General features: G+C 45.2%; 1 protein-coding gene across 10 annotated transcripts in view; it reads left to right on the forward strand.

Annotated features, from left to right (window-relative positions):
• Positions 1-19,049, forward strand: part of TRIO (trio Rho guanine nucleotide exchange factor) — a 371,525-nt gene that overhangs the window by 180,342 nt on the left and 172,134 nt on the right. For all 10 annotated transcript variants that reach the window (XM_030856581.2, XM_060295665.1, XM_030856580.2 and 7 more), the window contains one exon: positions 7,430-7,660. In XM_030856581.2, coding sequence (XP_030712441.2) covers positions 7,430-7,660 — 231 coding nt within the window. The remainder of the gene's footprint in view (positions 1-7,429; positions 7,661-19,049) is intronic.

Consider the following 19,049-nt stretch of genomic DNA (forward strand, 5'->3'; position numbering starts at 1 on the left):
TCACCCACCCATCCATCCATCCCTCCCTCCCTCCATCCATGCATCCACCCATCCATCCACCCACCCACCCACCCATCCATCCATCCATCCCTCCATCCATCCCTCCATCCATCCATGCACATACATCTACAGCTATTGCTATGTCTGTGTCTGTCTCTGTTTTAAAACCGCACATGTTCCTACTGACACTTCCGTCTCTAATCCAGTACCAGCCTTTCCCTTTCTGTTTATAAATCCCCTTTCAGATGGTGAGAAACCTGATTCCTTTTATCCTCGGTATATTAAGTTATTTGTTCGGTAAGTGCATTTGCTCTGTCTTCCCAGTCTCCCCCGTTCCCCTGGCCTCTGATCACCCCCAGTGCCCGTGCCCTTAGGAAGCCCAGCACGGGGTCACAGTGGCACCTCCACCCCTCACTGTTGCAGACCCTGGGCACTGGTTCCTCCATGCTAGGAGGGGAGGGGGAAGGGGGATGGGAAAGCAAGGATCACTCTTGTCTTTTCAGTGATCTTTTCTTTTCCTAACTCAGTGGTTTTCTAACCTGAGCATGCTGGTTATAAATGCGGCTTCTCGTACTCCACCCCCAGAGATAGTGAATCGCCATCTTTAGTGGGTTTCCCAAGTGGTCCAGGGACTCTGATGCAGATGCTTTACAGCCCACACACTGAGACATATTCCCTGCCTGGCTCTCAAGAGCTGCCGGCCTGCCCAGGAGGCACTCATCCCACAGAAATTTCTTGCGCCCCTGCCATGGGCACAGGTCACTTAGGAGGAGGAATATTGGTAAGCAGGGCTTGTGCTTCCTTTTTCTTTCACCTACTTTTCCTTTCCTTTCCTTCCCTCCTCCCTTTCTTTCTCCCTCCTTCCCTCCTCCTTCCTTCCTTCCGCAATTTTTTTCTTTAAATAGTTACCTACAGCTTCTAGTCTCCGATGACAAAAGTTTGCAGTGGAAACTTTCCCAGCCCTGTTTTTCTCCCGCAGGACACAAACACCTGCTTTTCTGTGCTTTAATTAGACCTGTCCCGTGTTCCTGTTTGTGCTGCAGCAACAGGAGCATGCCCGTGCCTCGCCAACAGGAGCTTGCTTCAGTTCACCAGGTTTGGGGCTAATGCTGTCTGATGTAGCTGATCGCAGGAGAGTGAAGCAATGCGAACATCTGGGATGAGCTGTAGGTGTAGAAACAGCACAGAGAGTAGTCATTTGCAACATCTTATCTTAAGCAGACTTACCAACTACTTTCTCAACAAGCTAAACTCATAGAAGTGGTTTTTATCTCAGTACAGTGTGCCCGTGTCATCTGTAACCCTAGCCCCTGCCATCCGAGTTGTGACGTGAGACTGTGTACCGAGCGTCCAGCCACCTGCCCGTGGTCTTCGCCACAGCAGTCCCAGGCGGGGATTCTTGGAGCAGAGGAGGTGAAATGCCGCGTCCACCGTGGCCCGCCCTGATCCAGTGTGACTTCAGGGTTTAGTTTCTGCATCAGTTTCTCAATTTAACAAATATTAAAATGTCAGTTTACCAGTTTAACACATTTCTCAATTTAACTTACTGCGCACTTCAACAGCACCTTGTAGAAGTGACTGATAGGCTGCCTGAAGAGCTGGTAGAGCTCCTTTCTGAAGGAGCTGTACAAGTGGGTGATGGCGCGATGAGGGTTATTACCCTAAAAGAAAAGCAAACAGAAAAATGAGTCACCTCGGTAGTAAACATCCTGAAATCCTGTCGGTGATGTGTGACAGCTTGCCTGCCTGGGTAGGGAGCAACTTCTATAGAGCGGTTATTTCAAAGCCCCATTAAGTATTGCAGCATCGCTGTAGACGTGCAGGTGCCGGAGTCAATGTCGGGCACAGCATCAGAGCCAACAGACCATCCGGGGGTCTCTCTCTGCATCCCCAAACTTCAGGCCTCGCAAGGCCTTGAAATATAGAAGCGACAGAGGTCAGGCCCACGTGGAATCTGTAGAACATGCATGTTCTCTGCATACAGTTGACTTAACTGGCTCAGCCGTGCCAGCTAGCTCCTTGTCTGGGTCCTGTTTGGGTTTTCCCTTTCTGAGGATCCCAGGTAGAGGTGTCAGCGAGCCAAGCATGCTTAGGTTGATCTGGTTCTGAGTAAGAAATCTAATAGCGGAAAGAAACGGAAATAGGCTTTCAGAATTCCATCCTAAGAGCTTTGCCTGAAGAAAACCATCTCAGCGGGGAGTCCCAGCCTCTAAAGGTAAGGATACTGGGTGGCCTCCCTGGGGTGTGGGAAGCCAGCATGCAGCCTTTCAGAAGGTCATTGGCCAGCGTTAGTGGCAGCAGCTTCTTTGCGGAGCCATCTTAAGACCGGTTTACGCTCCTGACTCAAAGACAAAGTGTTCATCGCTTTGGCTGCGGAGTGTCAACCACAACTGCACAGTAAGCTGTATGCTCACATGCGACCATTCATAACTCCTTCCTGCTTTCCTAGACGCTGGACTTGAGAATAACTTCGTGAGAGTTGGAGGGGGTAGTGGGGCTGTGAAACATTCTCAGGCTCAGCATGGAGGGCTGTGCCCTGCAGGCTGTGATGAGCCACACCCAGCGAAGGAAGCCAAGCGGGGGGATGCTGGTTTGAGTCAATGCATAAAAGATTTGAAGAAGGACCACAGTTTCTTTACGACACGCTGAGTGTAGTCATTTCTAGCCGTGCCTTTATGCGGTTCATGTATTTTGCCTACATTGGTCATACCTTGGGAATACTGTTGGAGCACTGTTAGATCTGATATAGCACCACATTTGGATATAACTGACCTTTCACAGGTCATACTTGGTCCTTGGGTGGTGGTTTTTGCTACCTTGAGCAATAATCTCCAGGTACTGGTCTCTTTCTGTAAATCAGAGCAGCATTCTGTGTGTGAGTGAAGAGTACTCCTCCTGGAGGCTCTGAGCTCTAATTTGATCTAGTGGGAAATGTAGAGACCCAAGTACCGGAAATAAGAACGGGCAAGCCTCTGTGAGGTTTGGCGGAACGTTTTGTAGGGTGGTACACAGGAATCCAAGTTACATCTTATGTGAAGTTTTGATTAAAAGTAAATAATCAAGAACCGGACCACTGTTCTTGACTTTAAACAGTTAAGTTTCCTCTTAAATATTAAGAACGAACGTAGCTATGATATGGTAAAATTTTAAACTTCAACCCCTTCTTTTCCTTTTTTGCATTTTTCTTAACTCATTTAGGTATTAGAGTGTATTAGTTCACATATTTATAAAATGTTACTCTTCGTAAAATGTTACTTCCGCTGCCTTTCAAGTCCCTGAGCGCTGTATTGCAAGAGGAACAAAGAGCAGAATGTGAAAAAATGGCCCAATTTGATGTTTTCAAAAATTACAGCAGATAAGTCCTGCTTTTTGATAGTAAAGGTTGATCTCCTTTTTTTACAGCTGTGGTCTCTTTGTGGGACAGGGTTTGACTGCCTGAAAGCTAAAAACACGTTTTTAGACAAAACATATAACTTAAGTAAATTAATTCACCTGGTTCTATAGTTAAGAAATTCAGAACTGTATCACATACCATAAACTTATATATATTCATTGTTTTAGTACTTAAATTATATAATAATCTGCTATTTTCAGTTTTTTATTTCATTGGTTTTCTGCTGGTTGTTCTGTACCATTTAAAAGTCCTTATTTTTATACAATAGAACAGTCATCTTTATAAAATTCTAGCATGTTTTCCCCTATATAGTACTCCTGTACTTATAAAGACAAAGGTATTTTGCTAAAACTTTCTAAAATTTATACATGGTATTCTTCGTGTGCTTAAATAATACCTTTTAAATTGACAAACTTGTGAATGCTACACTGAAATAGAGTAGAACTATTTCTGAAAGCTTTATTGGAGAATTGCTGCGTATGAACACACATCTGGAGTTCCATGGGGTCTAGTTTTGGTGCAACAGGTGTCCTCTTGACTGGGATTTTTTTCTAGCCACTTCTGCTGGCACACTCTCTACCCACAAGCGACAGTGCCAGCAGGGGCACCAACAGAGACAGTTTAATCCCTGCTTAGGGGTACCCAGAAGGCAGAGCTTTGCTTCATGTGTTCCTTTATATTAAGGTGATTGTGTGTTCACGTACTCAGTCATTGCCTCCCGCCCCTCCACCATGAGTAGGCATGTTGTTCTAAACCCAGTAATAATGTCTGCTCTCGAGCTCTGTCAGACAGTTGCAAAGACACCCAAGAAAGATTAGTTGGAATATTCTCTCTCGGATTATTTATTTATTCTCAGTAGTAGAATATTAATAGTGTCACATGGATGCCTTTGGAAACTTGGTAAGGGCCGGGAACCCATTTGTCATTTTGTATTGTGGTTTAAGATCCAAAACAACGGCTTAAGATAGAGGTTTACTTTTTACCAGTGGGAAAGTCCCAGGGCTTGCATCCCAGGGCTGGTATGGTAGCTCTGTTAGTAAGAGGATCTCTGAATCCTTTTGTCTTTTTACTTTGCCTCTTTTAGCAGGTGGGCTACCATCCTTAAGGTTGCCTCAACGTCATCAGTAGCTGCTGAAGCTCCAGCCATCTTCACCAAGTTATTGGCAGCAGGGAGGAGAAAGAGGCAAGGGGGTAACGAGCATACTCAGCCCCCTAGGCAGCTTTCCTGGAAGCCCCATTCAGCATTTTTTACCTCTGTTACGTTAGCCACTCCTACTTGGAAGCGAGTCTAGGAAATGCAGGTTTATAGCTGGAGTATTGCTGTTCCTGACTGTGGGGTTTGGCTATCAAGGAGGGAGGGGCAAGTGGACTTTGGGGAAGCAGCTCTCAGTTTCTGCCACACCTTCTGATGTATATATCCTTCTGGCACATGTTCACCAAGTCATATGCTCTGGTGTATGTTTCCTGACTTACGCATATTATAAGGAGTAAAACTCAGAGGAAATATTTATAAGGAATTCTTTCTAGGCTCTGTACAAATGCGAAATGTGTAACTTGGAGTATTGGCCCTCAGTCCTAAGAAATGCTGCACCCCCATTGTTTAACTGAAATTTTAGGGTACCTGCTCAAATAAAATGTATGGGTAATTATTTTCAGAAAATATTTATATTTGTATATTTAAATTACTTATATGCTACAATATGAATGAGAGACAAAAGGTGATTTATGATAAAATGTGTTTCAGTCTATAAATGCCTAAGTACATGCAAAATGGAGGAGAAAGCAATTAGATATTCAGGTGCTTGCAATATATATAAAACCATTGTGAATATGGCAACTACAAATGCAGACTGGACATGTGTTATATTAATACTTGTGACTCAAATACTGAGAATGGTATTATTGTGCTGGTATTTTAAAACTGTAAGCAACTCTTGTAAAGTTTCAAAGAAGACCAAGCACTGCCTTCCTTTGATTAACATGGTTAACTGCATTCCTGGAAAAATCAGTGTATATTGGAGTAGGTGAAAAAAAGAAAAAGAAAAAGAAAAAAACCCTCCATGTTTATATGTCAAATAGAGCCTAACTCACATTATTACAAAAAGCAGGATGATTTTGAGGTAATATCCTGCCTCTGTGAATCTGTCACAATAAGTCCCTTCCCCCAAGTCAGTCACTGTGCCTCCCCTCCCCCAGATCATTGTATCAAAAGTGCCCAGGCAAGTTTCGGTGACTCCTGGGGGCAACTCCCTGCTTTGGAAGACTTGTATTTCCTCTGTTTTTGTTTGTACAGGTGCCCGACACAACTGCTGCGGTTCAGTTGGTTCCTTTTTTCCCCCTGTTCTCTTTGGTTATGTCAGCTTGGTTTGTTTCTGCTTCAGTTTTTCTAACTTGATGTATTAAATCAGTTTTAATCTACAAAGGCTGGTAGCCAGCCTTCCTAAGGAAGTCAGCACTTCAAACAAAGGTCTCCGAATCAGGCATTAGGAAACAAACATGTTGCATTCTAGCAAGATTTAAAGTTGTAAGAGGATTAAAGGAAGAGATTAGAAAAATCCACAGGCCTCTCATTTGCCACCAGTTTTTGGTTGCTAAAGGCTTCCTTTGGCCTGTCCCATTCACCCAGTGCCCCCCTCTCCTCTGTCCTAAGGGTTTGCCCCTGAACCCTGTCTGCGTCTGTTAACAAGCCTCCCTTTCGGGACTTCCCTGGGGGCACAGTGGTAAAGAATCCGCCTGCCAATACAGGGGACACGGGTTCGAGTCCTGGTCTGGGAAGATCCCACATGCCGCGGAGCAGCTAAGCCCGTGTGCCACAACTACTGAGCCTGAGCCCTAGAGCCCTCAAGCCACAACTACTGAGCCCGCGTGCCACAACTACTGAAGCCCATGCGCCTAGATCCTGTGCCCTATGGCAGTAGAAGCCACCGCAATGAGAAGCCTGCGCACCGCAACGAAGAGTAGCCCCCGCTCACCGCAACTAGAGAAAGCCTGTGCGCAGCAACGAAGACCCAACGCAGCCAAAAATAAATAAATTTATTTTTTAAAAAATCAAGGCTCCGTTTCGCTCCTCCTTTCCGTAGAAACCCAAGGAGGCTTTCAGATTCGGGAGGATCTGAGCAGGATCCTGGACATGAGGACTGGCTTAGGGAACACCCTGAACCACACGCACAGCCCAGCTACATTATGTGCATCACGTCCTTCTTTTTGTCCAATCGGATCCTATAGTTTCTCCCACATCTGGCATAATCATTCATACGTTTAAATGTAAAAAATACATAATGCTTTTCTTTCCATATTCTACCCTCACCTTTTCTTACTTTTTCTGGTTAGTCTGATTGCTTTCATTTAATTGTACTTTGATAGTTAACTGCTGTAATACAGCACTGAAATCTCCTTTAAGAAATGATGGCATTTTAATTAAAATTGCTTCTTCTAAGTTAATGAACCAAATAAAATGGCACTTTTTAATTTTCTTTTTTATTTTGTGAGGTAAAATTGCTATCCAACTGTGTCAGAAAGTGAAGGTACATATTCTTTGCCTGGTGCTAGATTATTGATTTCCTTTCAAGTGAGCTTTCAGATTCAGCATTAAAATTTTGCTCCATTGTGATTGTTGTATTCTCGCTAACATAACTCAAGAAAAGTATTACTTTCAAATTTTAATTTGCAGATATCGGAGCAATAAAATTTTATGTCAGCGCATATGTCATTTAAGGCAAAATACCGTGTTTATTTATTAAGACTAGCATCTGGTACAGTGTTTCGTGATGATGAATGTTCTTTTAGTTCCGTGTTTTACCATACTTGGTTTTGTGATGTAATTGAATAACTGATGGATTTGTTTTCAATTTTATTTTGTTCTTTATATAATATGGTTTTGAATGAAACTGCAGTTTATGTCTGTGTGTGTGTGAGCATGTGTCTGTGCAAGTGTGTGCACACGTACTGGAGGACAGGTTCTGCAGCATGGCCTGGGCAAAGCCTTGGGTCCAGAAGAGTTGCTGGTTTATAATCGCTCGTCTGTCCTGCCGGCAGGTGAGCCAGGACGGGAAGTCACTCCTTGACAAGCTCCAGCGGCCCCTGACTCCTGGCAGCTCCGATTCCCTGACGGCCTCCGCCAACTACTCCAAGGCCGTGCACCATGTTCTCGACGTCATCCATGAGGTGCTGCATCACCAGCGGCAGCTCGAGAACATCTGGCAGCACCGCAAGGTCCGGCTCCACCAGAGGCTGCAGCTGTGCGTTTTCCAGCAGGACGTTCAGCAGGTGGGTCTCGTGGACCCCTGTCCTCGCGGGGGGGCGACTTGTGCCGAGCGAGAGTGTAGGTGGGCGTGTCGTCATAGGGGGCCTGCCTGTGCTGATGAAAGTAAGCTAGGCCAGACGGGAGAGAGAGACACACACAGACACGCACGCACACACCACACACACGCGTGCACATCTCCTTTCTTACCATGAGTGAAAGCGGCGCTTCGAGAACGTGTGTTCAGGCTGCTGTCTGCCACGAGCTCATAGGCCTGGAACACAGGAGACGATGCAGCGCCTAACCCGGGGCCCCTCTGTTTTGTTCTTGAAACAGGTCATCCTTAGTTATGTTTATTTGTGAGAATGATGCCTCTGGAGCTTATACCGAGGCGCTGGTACAGGTGAAGATCTGTCTGCCCTTCAGTTATTTAATGATAAGCTCATCGTGCTTCTCTCGCCGCCTGGTGGATATTGCAGTCCAAGGGGCACAGGAGGGCTTAATAAATAGTCGTCTGATTAATGAAAAACGGACTTTTACAGTCATTCATTTCTAAGCAGTTGACATCTTTGTTGTTGTTACAAAAGTAAGAGTAAGCCCAGTCCCGATACTATTTATTTCCTTGTTATGAAATACGGAAGATTGTCCTGCTACCAGGGTTTTGAGGATTAACGCTGTGGGAGCTTATGAAATATGATATAGCTTTAGTAATAAATAAGATAAAAGTTGTGTCTTTGCCCTAAAACAGAGGAGAGAGCAAGGGTGTGGATGAGGTGTCAGTCTGGATGAGGAATTCTGGGGTGCAGGGAAGCCTGTGGCATCCAGGAGAGTTGGTGTGAAGCCACAGTGATGGGTCGGGAACAGAGCCTGTGTCCCCTCCCTGGGTGTCCCAGAGTCCGGGAGCACTGCTTAGACAGGCAGAGGCTCAGACTGCGTTCTGCCGAGTATCACCTGCCGCTGAGGGGGTTGTCTGCGGACGGACGGAGGCGTGGAAGTCGTGCGGTGTCCTGACGACACGTAGGTCCTCCATATGCACTGACCATCATTCTTCTAGTAGTGGGAATCTGGTGAGTTCCAGATCCTTTTCACTGCTCTATAATTTTTAATTTTCACATAGTATGCTTTGATTTTACTGATGGCTTTTGAGTTCTCTGAAGGTTGCACATACAAAGCGCCATAGGAACAATCATTTTGATACTGTGCATGCGTCTTTACGGTGTTGTTTTTGTTGAAGAAGGTAATTGCCAGGGAAAGAAGATGGAGGAGTCAAGGTCTAGAAGTTACTGTGAGAACTGAAATTGTGAGGTTGAAAGCACCAATATCAGTTTTTCTTAATTGTCCAAAAACTGTCAAAGTGTGGAATGTTAATAGCTTAAATGTAATTATTAAAGGATTTCCCCCTCCTACCTCCGTATCCCTTGGATCAGCTGTTCATTACGTGTCCATGGGCCAGCACACTTTCTGGACTTGTGTCTGGAGCAGCAGCTGGGCACCCCCTTTTCTCCCCCCAGTTCTCATGGCTCCTTGGAGCGCCCAGTCATATAAGAATAAGCCACTGGGCTGCTTACGTCAGAAGAGGAAGCCTTTGGGAACAGGCTGTTGAGAAAATCATCTAGCTTGGTGCGAGGTACTTACTGTGCTTGAATTCGAAAACAGCAAACATTCATTTTTGCAGGTAGAAAGGTAATTTTGATAATTACGAGGCCAGTTCTTTAAGCTGTTAATTTTTTTTTCTCAAGAGCCAGAACAGGGTTGGATGTCGGCAGGAGAGAGTGTTTTGCAGTCCATGGCACTGTTAGCATTCTGAAGAAATGATAATTGCTGTTTAAGGGAAACATTTTGTCGACTAAATGATCCGGAATAGTTTGGACTCATTATGCAAACGGAAAATTGCTCTGTCAGCTTGTGAAGCCAGGAGAGAAGTTGATAAGATTAAGCAAAGCAAACACTTTGCTTAGGAGGAGTCCTTAGGATGTCAGAACTGAAAATGTGTTTCTGAAACTCAAGAAATTAATCACACACAGGGAAAAATTTTGCCATCTTGAGCATAAAGGAGGAAAGGTAAGCTGAGGATAAGTGAGGAAAAGAAAATAATGCTTTAGAAAGATGTTGTCAGCAGAAGATAAATTTGTAAAGACAAAAACAATCAAACTCCACAGAAACATAATAAGCCAATTAGAGATACCACAAGTGGTTTTTGTTCGGTTGCTTTGGGTCGTGAAAAGGCATCTGTAAATACTGAGGAAAAAGAAAAGCAGCTTACCACAAAAGAGGTAAGGATGATGACATTCTTGTGAAGACAGCCCTCCAAGAAGTGTATATGCTTGTCTGTGGAGAAATACTTGAAAGAAAAGACGTGAGACCATTAATGGCGTGTGCCCTTGAGGAAGGGGTGGCATGGGGGATTTCATTTTTAAAACGCGTAATTTTGGTTTAGTGGTTAGTGGTTTTTTTCCATAACAAGCAAAGGCAATTCCGTAATTTCTGGATGGACAGTGTTTTGGACAGGAGTCAGGCGCTGTGGGGTACGGGGTGTGAAGCTACCGTCCCAGAGCACTGAGCATGGGTCCCAGTCAAAGGTTGGGGGGCGCAGGTGGTAGGAACACTTGCTGAAGACTTGCCCAAGCACATGTCCTGCCTACTGGACAGCCTTAACCTTGGTCATCATTAGCTTAAAAATAAAATTAATACCATTTGTCATATTTCTTGGTGGTCAAATAATATACCTATTCCCATTGCCTTTTGTTTACTGTTAGAGCAACCCCCAGTGGATGTTTGGTTGAATTAGTGAATGAAGACTTGTCCTACTGCCAAGCGGTGTTTTCCAGTTTAGGGTATGCTTTCGTTTTCTCTAACAGCATAATTGATCACTGCTGCACTTGTTCAAATGAGATGACAGTTTTGGAAGCAGTCCACAGCAGGATGCCATCAAACCCGTTCTCCTGCTCACTGGTGCAGTCTGCCTGCCTCTTGGGCTGGTGGGATTTAGCTGCTCCAACATGTTGTGTGAGGTGAATAGGCCCCGGAAATCTGCTTTCCTGAGGCAGGCTGACTCCCCCCAAAGAAGCCCCTCAGACGAGGAGCCCTTCTCCTAAAAAAGCCTCTGGCTCCCCCATATCCCTTCACCCGCACAGACTTACCTCTTGGAAAAACTCCTTCCAGGTTGGTGTTGGGCCATTAGCTAATATTCTGAAAAAATGGTCAAGAAAATCTAGTCCACTCTAGATTCTTCTCGTCCACACTTCATGCTTTTTTCCAAAATATCTAAAATTGAATGTGTGGTATTCTGAGAGGTACAGAGGTAAATATGTTGACTAGCTCAACCTTCCTTTTCTCAAGGAATTCCAGCCTAGTGAGAGTGGATGGTTTAATAGTCTCATAAATTAGCCCGTGACATGCTCAGAGTTGGCGTGTGTGTCTTTGGTTGTCATGAGGTGTGATTTTGCCCAGGCATGAGTTTGAGTCATGCCTCTTGAGGTGCTGCCCACATGAGGGAGTGAATAAAACTGGCCGCCCTCATTGGTGTTGTCTGCCTGCCTTGCACATGCCATCTAAGGGGACATGTCTGTGCTGTAATGACTTGTGCAGATTTGGGGGTTCCAGGGAGCCTTGTCCGTATCCCCAAACATCAAGGCTGCAGCTTATGAGGAAGATGAAGACTCCTGTAACAGAGGTGCAAGTCACAATTGCCAGGGTGCCAGGGAAGCCTTCCTGAGAGATGCATGTTTCCGCTGGTCTTTGATGGGTGACTGGAAAGTCAGGAGGTTGAGGATTGTGCAACAGGGCTGCGGGGATGGTGGAGACACAAAGGGCGGGGCCTGTCCGGAGCAGCAGGTGCCCAGAGTGGACAGCTGGGAGTGTGGAGCCTGAACTGGTGCAGGTCTGGAAGGACGACCTCCGCGATGAAGGCTTGGGAGTTGTTTCTGTGAGCTTTGGGACACATTGAGGGGACGTGGCGAGCCTGAGCGCCGTGAATGTTTCCTTCCTCTCTTAGTGCTCTCGGCCAGCCTGTGGCAGAGGGGTTAGTGTTTTCCCATTTCACCACATTGAGTTCAAACCCGTAGGCTGTGTGTTTTGACTTGATGCTGCGGCAGTGGATGACAGGGTGACAAGTGTGGTGTGAGAGCGAGATTCCAGGTGAGGAGACAGGCTCGGGCCCCACCGTGGACCAACGTGCAAGTCAGGGGGGAGTCCTGGAGTGCAGAACTTAAGGTCCATGGGGCAGTGGTCTGTGTTTTATTCTCTGGTGTTTCCCAAGCGTCTGGGATAGTAGATGCTCAGTAGTTGCTGAATGAATGAATGAATAAATGAGTAGATGAAGAAATTTAAGGAATTCCCCAATTTTGCTAATTAAAGATTATTTGGAGTTAGTCTCTTTGTTTATTCTGGAATGGGGGAGGGTTGGCCCTGCATTGGAATCAAGTCATCTAACTGGGAGATCTTCGTGAAGGGACCAGGAGCTTTGATTAAGGTTGGGGAGTTAGGGGTGGCTGAAGAAGGAAGGGGTAATTTCATGGCCTGGGAATTTTGCCAATGTGTGAGATCTTTAAAATATTAAAGATTTTGGCCACTTGAACGTAAAGAAATGGGTTTCAGGTCCACGGAGAAGCTATTTCACAGTTCTGCCTTGGGTCCTAGGCTGCTAGCCATTTGCCAGTAAAAGTCATCCCTCGGTGATGCCTGACCCAGAGGTTCCACCTACACTGGACCTAGCTCTTAAGGGAAGGTTCCGGAACCTCATTTGTCCTTTGCTCATTAATTTAAGTCAGAAGGATGGGGTTTTCTCATCAGGGTCATTATACAGCCCTCGCTATGTGATGATTTAACACTCTCTTCTGTTTACATATGAGAATGGTTAGAAAATGGCCATCTATTCTGAGAGTTTCTCAGAATTAGGGAGTACTGGAGGGCGAGTGTTTGATTAGGGATTGGGAACCTGCTGGGAGCAGATAGAGGCTAACTGTTGATCTTTCTGGTGGGTCTGGAGCCAGCTTTCATTACCTTCTTTTTTTTTTTTTTTTTCGGTACGCAGGCCTCTCACTGTTGTGGCCTCTCCCGTTGCGGAGCACAGGCTCAGTGGCCATGGCTCACGGGCCCAGCTGCTCCGCGGCCTGTGGGATCTTCCTAGACCGGGGCACGAACCCATGTCCCGTGCATCGGCAGGCGGACTCTCAACCACTGCACCACCAGGGAAGCCCTTTCATTACCTTTTGTCATAGAAACAGAGAAGAGACTTGACTGTCAGAGTAATCTTAGTAACCGCAGCTCTCAAGGAGCCGACAGTTCACTGGTGGGGTTAAAAGGGTGGGAAAAGGGACGAATCTCTTCCGCACAGTGGATGCAATACAGGAATGCAGGGCGCGGGAGCTGGCGCTGTGAGCCAGTGGGACGGGAAGTCGAGGACACATTCACTCGGGTCAGGATGACCAGGAGCAGACAGAGCTAAGAACGAGCCCCAGGCAGCTGGGTCTCCCCATTGTTGAGTGTCAGCCGAATTGCCAGGGTCCCCTAAGAGGAAAGTGCCCAGGGATTAGCTGACAGGGAAGACCGCACGCATGCATGTGTGTATGTATATTTCTGTAGTTCAGTGACTAGACTTAAGGTATACATAACATCTGGACGCGTTTCTTAGATAACATCTAGACATATTAAGAGTTTTCTTAGACAACTTTGGACTGTTTTATACTTATTTCCAAATTAAGAATGAGAAAAATAATTTTTAAAAGTTTAGAGAATTGCTAAAGGTATTAGCCCATGTTGGTAGAGTGATGGTTTGATTGGGGTGTGATGGGAGTATCCAAGGTGAGACTATATGAATAGTAACCTACTTACCTCCTTTCCTCCCTCCCTCCCTCCTTCCCTCCCATCCTAAGGTTCTTTTTTTTCCTTAAGAAATTTAATGTACTTATGTAATTAAAACTACGGTAATACCAGGAGAAGTGATATAAATTTTTTTTAGAAGATGTATAGATGGATGGATGGATGGATGATGTAAAAGTTTAGAAGCCTGCCAGCCTCTTTCTGAGCCCTTCTTCCCTGATTTCGCCCAGGCTCCCTTCCACACAAGAAAGTGCGTGTGGAGCACGCGCTCCTGGCCTTTCCTGTGCTCTCATGGGAGTTAAGCAGAAGTAGTTCCTGCAATGCAGGGCATTTGGTGTCCTGTATCATATGTTTGCTGTGTGTAATTTGACTGAGGTTTTCTTAAATAGCATCTTTTTCCAAGTGAGCATTAGGCTTAGTGTACTTTGAAATGTTCTAGAAACCATTTTTAAAAAAATATTTCAGTATTATGAGTAAGTAGAAGGTGTGGTACATAATGCAATGGAATATTACTCAGCCATTAAAAAGAATGAAATAATGCCATTTGGAGTAACATGGATGGACCTACAGATTATCATACTGAGTGAAGGAAGTTAGAGAAAGAATATCTATTGCTTATATGTGGAATCTGAAAAGAAATGATACAAATGAACTTACAAAACAGAAACAGACTCACAGACTTACAGAAGGAACTTCTGGTTATGGGGGTGGGGGAGGAGATAGGGGCTTTGGGATTGACATGTACACACTACTGCATTTAAAATGGATAATCAACAAGGACCTGCTGTATAGCACATGGAACTCTGCTCAATATTATGTACCAACCTAAATGGGAGAAGAATTTGAAAAAGAATAGAGACATGTATATCTATAACTGCATCACTTTGTTGGACACCTGAAACTGTCACAACATTGTTAATCAACTATAGTCCAATATAAAATAAAAAGTTAAAAAAAGAGTTGGGGCTTCCCTGGTGGCGCAGTGGTTAAGAATCCGCCTGCCAATGCAGGGGACAGGGTTTGAGCCCTGGTCTGGGAAGAGTCTCACATGCCGCTGAGCACCTAAGCCCGCGAGCCACAACTCCTGAAGCCTGCGCGCCTAGAGCCCGTGCTCCGCAACAAGAGAAGCCACTGCTCGCCGCAACTAGAGAGAGCCCGCGCACAGCAACGAAGACCCAATGCAGCCAAAAACAAATAAATAAAATAAATTTTAAAAAAAGAGTGATTATATTTTTAGAACAAACTTAATTCTAATTTTGAAATACAATGATTGAAGAAATGGAGAGTTCTTGGCTCCCCTGGAGAGAAGTAAAGAAATGTGTGGGTGGAGATAGTCGTTACTGTCAGGCAGCGGTGAATGCTGGACCTAGAACGTTACTCTTCCTTCACTCAGTCCTCAAGAGCCCACAGATGCATGTGGAATTTTGTGTCTGTTTCATTTCACTGTAAATATTAATGCCACGCACTTTACAGAATTTAGACCCAGAGGCCCTTGTGATCACGTCAGACCAGGCCCCTCATTTTCCAGGTTAAAAAACCCCAGACTCAAAAAAGTCGAGCATCTTGGCCGAAGCTGCAGGAAGCCTAGTGGGTTTTTAACTGCTTCACTGCTCTTGACCTGGGGAGGATGCTTCACTCTGAGCTAATCAAAGAGTCGAATTGACATCTTACTTAAGAAGGAATATTTAAGTGGAGCTTCTCAGGCTCCGGGAAGGGGCTTTCATAGAAGCTGCAGTTGCCCATCACTGCAAAGGAAAATAGCTGCTGAAGGAGACTTTTAACATTTCTTCACATTTTACTTTCTCGCTCACTGTTTGCATTCACCTTAGGAGTGGATGAGGGGAAACAGAAGCTGCAAGGGAGAGAGGGCACTGACTCCCAGCCCCCAGCGGTCCCGAGCCCAGCTATTCCCAGCTCACAGCTTCGTGTTCTTCTCTGAGCAGCTGATGGGAAAGGGAAGAGCGTGACTGGGAGGCCGGCTTCAGGAGTAAAGTACGCTGTGAGCGTTAGGGAAGAAGGTGCCAGGCAGGCTCAGATGGCAGGGGTGTGTGGGTTCCCTCACTCCTGATTCTTAACTTCGTGATTAAGTGTCATTAACAGCGTAATACTGGACGTCCGTCCTCCTTGCAGCAGTGGCTGAAACACTGGCCTTTAAGAAAAGTTATGTTATTGAAGAGCAGGCCTCCTTTTTGGTCCCCCATTTGAGTTTAGCAAATTTCAAATGATGTGACTTAGTTGTTCGGTCATCCTTTGTTATAATCACTAAAATAGCATTGATTTGATCATCAGGAAAGCTCTTATCTAGGGCTTCCCTGGTGGCGCAGTGGGTGGGAGTCCGCCTGCCGATGCAGGGGACACGGGTTCGTGCCCCGGTCCGGGAGGATCCCACATGCCGCGGAGCGGCTGGGCCCGTGGGCCATGGCCGCTGAGCCTGCGTATCCGGAGCTTGTGCTCCGCAACGGGAGAGGCCACAACAGTGAGAGGCCTTGCGTACCGCAAAAAAAAAAAAAAAGAAAGAAAGCTCTTATCTAAATGCTTCTGTCAGGAGCACTTATTTAAAAGCAGAACTAGAAGCATAGTATGTCTATTTCTAGATTGGTATCCTGATGATTTAAATAACAGCCAGCCTGTTGAACAAGGAAGTAACTAAAGTAAGTGAAACTGGGTTAGTTTTGGTTTTACAGGGAATCTAGGGTAGGGATGGGAGGAAGTTCATATTTTGCCCCTAGAAAATCTGATTTTATATTAAAAAACAAATTCAGAATATTTTAGAATTACCATTGGTTTGTATTTGTTTCATGTAACCGTAGTTTTTAAAACTGAATATAGAATCGGCAGAGTTAATTGTTTCATTTTTGTGTGCTTAAAATGTGACTTAGAGCAGCCGTCCCCAACCTTTTTTGGTACCAGGGACCGGTTTCGTAGAAGACAGTCTCCTTCCACGGGCTGGAGTGGGTGGGGGTGGTCAGGCGGTGATGCGAGCGATGGGGGCAGCAGTTGAAGCTTCGCTCGCTTGCCCGTCGCTCACCTGCTGCTGTGCGGCCGGGGTCTTAACAGGGTGGAGGCCCCCTGACTTAGAGGGAACTCTCATTATTGTGACAGAAAACACTGATTCCCTAGGCCTTGTCTCTTTAAAACAGTAGCTAAAATTGACAGATGTTTGTATGTTTTCCCTGAATACCGTTTGCATCCAAAGTTCCCAGTAAAAATAGATAAGCTTAATGTGCTCCTGGTGGTTTTATGTCAGAGGTCTGGTCTAGTTTTTACAAACAGTAAATCTTAGCGCTGGAACTCTAACGTTAGAAATACTTTAAAGGTTTTCATATAGTATTTACATTTCATAAAGTAACACAATATAACGAGGGGTAGGAGCCTATGTTCAGATTCTTGAAGTCCTGGGTTTGTTTCTCTTTTTCACGAGGTGTTCTTTCCCGGGCTCTTAACTTTCCTGAGCATCCAGGTCTTACTTAATAGAGATAATAATACAAGTCTACTGTCTTCTCTGCAGCCCTTGGGACACATATGTTTTGGAATTAAGAATCTCTCAGAGTTGAGAAAGAGAACAGTGTGTATACACTGTGATACACGCTCTGGTGAGGTCTGGGCAGCCCCCCATCATCAAGCACATGGGGATTTCTGCAGCCATATGTTCAAGGACCCACACCAAAGGGATCAATAAAGACTATTAGTAGCCTCAGGTCAGGTCTTATCGCCAATGATTTTTTCTGACCAAGTTTTGAAAAAATATTTGGAATTTCAGAGCTGTTTTTAGCTTTTTGTGGATAAGGGGTTATGGACCTGTATTGCCCTCCCAAGCACAGCACAGAATAATCTCTCAATAGATGATGCCAGAGACAATGACATGGTACATGGTGATGATAGAAGGCTGTTCTAGTAAGTATTTGAAATAAACACCTCTGCATTTTCAAGGGAAAATGTCCTTACATTGGTCTTTATATTGCATGTTGTTGACACATAGGCCCTTGAGAATGTCTCCTCTCTGACAAGGGTTTAGTATTTAGTTGTAAGTTCTTAAGTAGTAATTACTTAGAAATATTAATCCACAAAACATAGTGAATATTAGGTAGTAGGGGCTTATGGCAGAAAATTACTTTAGAGGTTGTACGGGATGGCCAGACTCGGCCACGTGAGTGAGGGTAGAAAAGGCAACAGTGGCCAGTTCCTGAGACGTGTGGTCCAGGCGTGGTGGTGTTTGCTGGTTCACCTCCCCCCGTTTTGCTCTCTATTATAATAGTGTCACTTACCCAATAGCCTGAACTGTTCTGAAGCAAAGCAGCTCTTTCCTTCCTCAGTTTGCCACCTGTGTGCCAGCTCTGCTGACTTGAAGAGGCAGTGGAGACTAGAGGTTAAGAGAATGGACCCTGCTTCCTGGGTCCAGGTCCACAGACTGGCTCTTCCACTTGGTAGCCGTTGGTCCTGCGTCTTCATGTATGAAACAGAGTCACGATGTACCCCCATCCAGCTCTCTGTGAGGACTGGTGGTGTAGTGTACGTCAGGGCCGGCTTCAGTAGCAGGTGCTCAGACAGCAGCACAATTATTCGTTAAGAGATGAGCATTATCATACTGCCGTCGTCACGTTCAATCTTATAATTACATTACAAGCAGGGAGCTAAGCAATCTGAGATTTTCTGCACAGCTGACATTTTGACTTAGATGCTGAGAAGGATTATCTGTGTTTTAAGTCTTGGCGGCTCACTTTGGAGCGATCTTGACCTTGGGGCTATCATGGTGCCTGTTAGAAGACACTGTACAGAGGAACGAGCTTGCCCCACATTCCGCGAACAAGGAGGGGGCGCTGTCGGCCTCCCAGCCTTGCTCTTCTGCCTGTGAACCAGGTGCCCTGGGAAGGACTGGCTTTTGCCCTTTTTCCTCGAGCCGGCTGCAGAGAGCAAGTTGTTGTTCAGGTGAAGGTCACAAGGCAGGGAGAGGGCAGCTGCCACCATGGCTGAGTCAGGGAGGGGGCCGGCTGGACTAGCGTGATGGAGCCCCTGGCTTGCAAATACTTTTATGTTTTAAATGGAAAGATTCCACAAGCTTGTCTTTCAAATGCTCCTTGGGCAGGTACGTTCATTCAGGATTCCTTGGCGATCTGGGAAACATTCTCAGACTTAATGAGAAGCAAAAGCCTCCTGGGGAAGTTTGGTTTTGAGTATGAGCTAGATTTCACAATTGTCTGTGACTGTTTTTAAGAAGTGCTTGGAATTTGTAGTCTTCTTTGAATTACTTTCATGTTTGTTGGAAATATAATTTCACTTGGTATTTATAATTCTGTGAAAAGGAACCACTAATAAAAGAAAAATTGTAACCCTGAGTGATTGGTTCATAATAGCTTTTATTTCCAATTTATGCTTTCTGAAGCAACTTTTCTTGGGCTTGAAAAAACAAATTCTTATTTTTTAAAAACGACTGTGTTTTGCTCCCTCCAGCTCTTTCTACCAAATAGTGTTTGTCTTTTACTTTTTGAAATTGTGCCCTTACTTCAAGTCTGTATTGAGTCATCAGTGCTCATCAGGTTTGCTGTTTACCAAACCTCGATTTTTCTTTTTACACTATGTTGGGGAGTATACAGCAGA

Source organism: Globicephala melas, chromosome 3 (assembly GCF_963455315.2).
Source record: "Globicephala melas chromosome 3, mGloMel1.2, whole genome shotgun sequence".
Lineage (NCBI taxonomy): Eukaryota > Metazoa > Chordata > Mammalia > Artiodactyla > Delphinidae > Globicephala > Globicephala melas.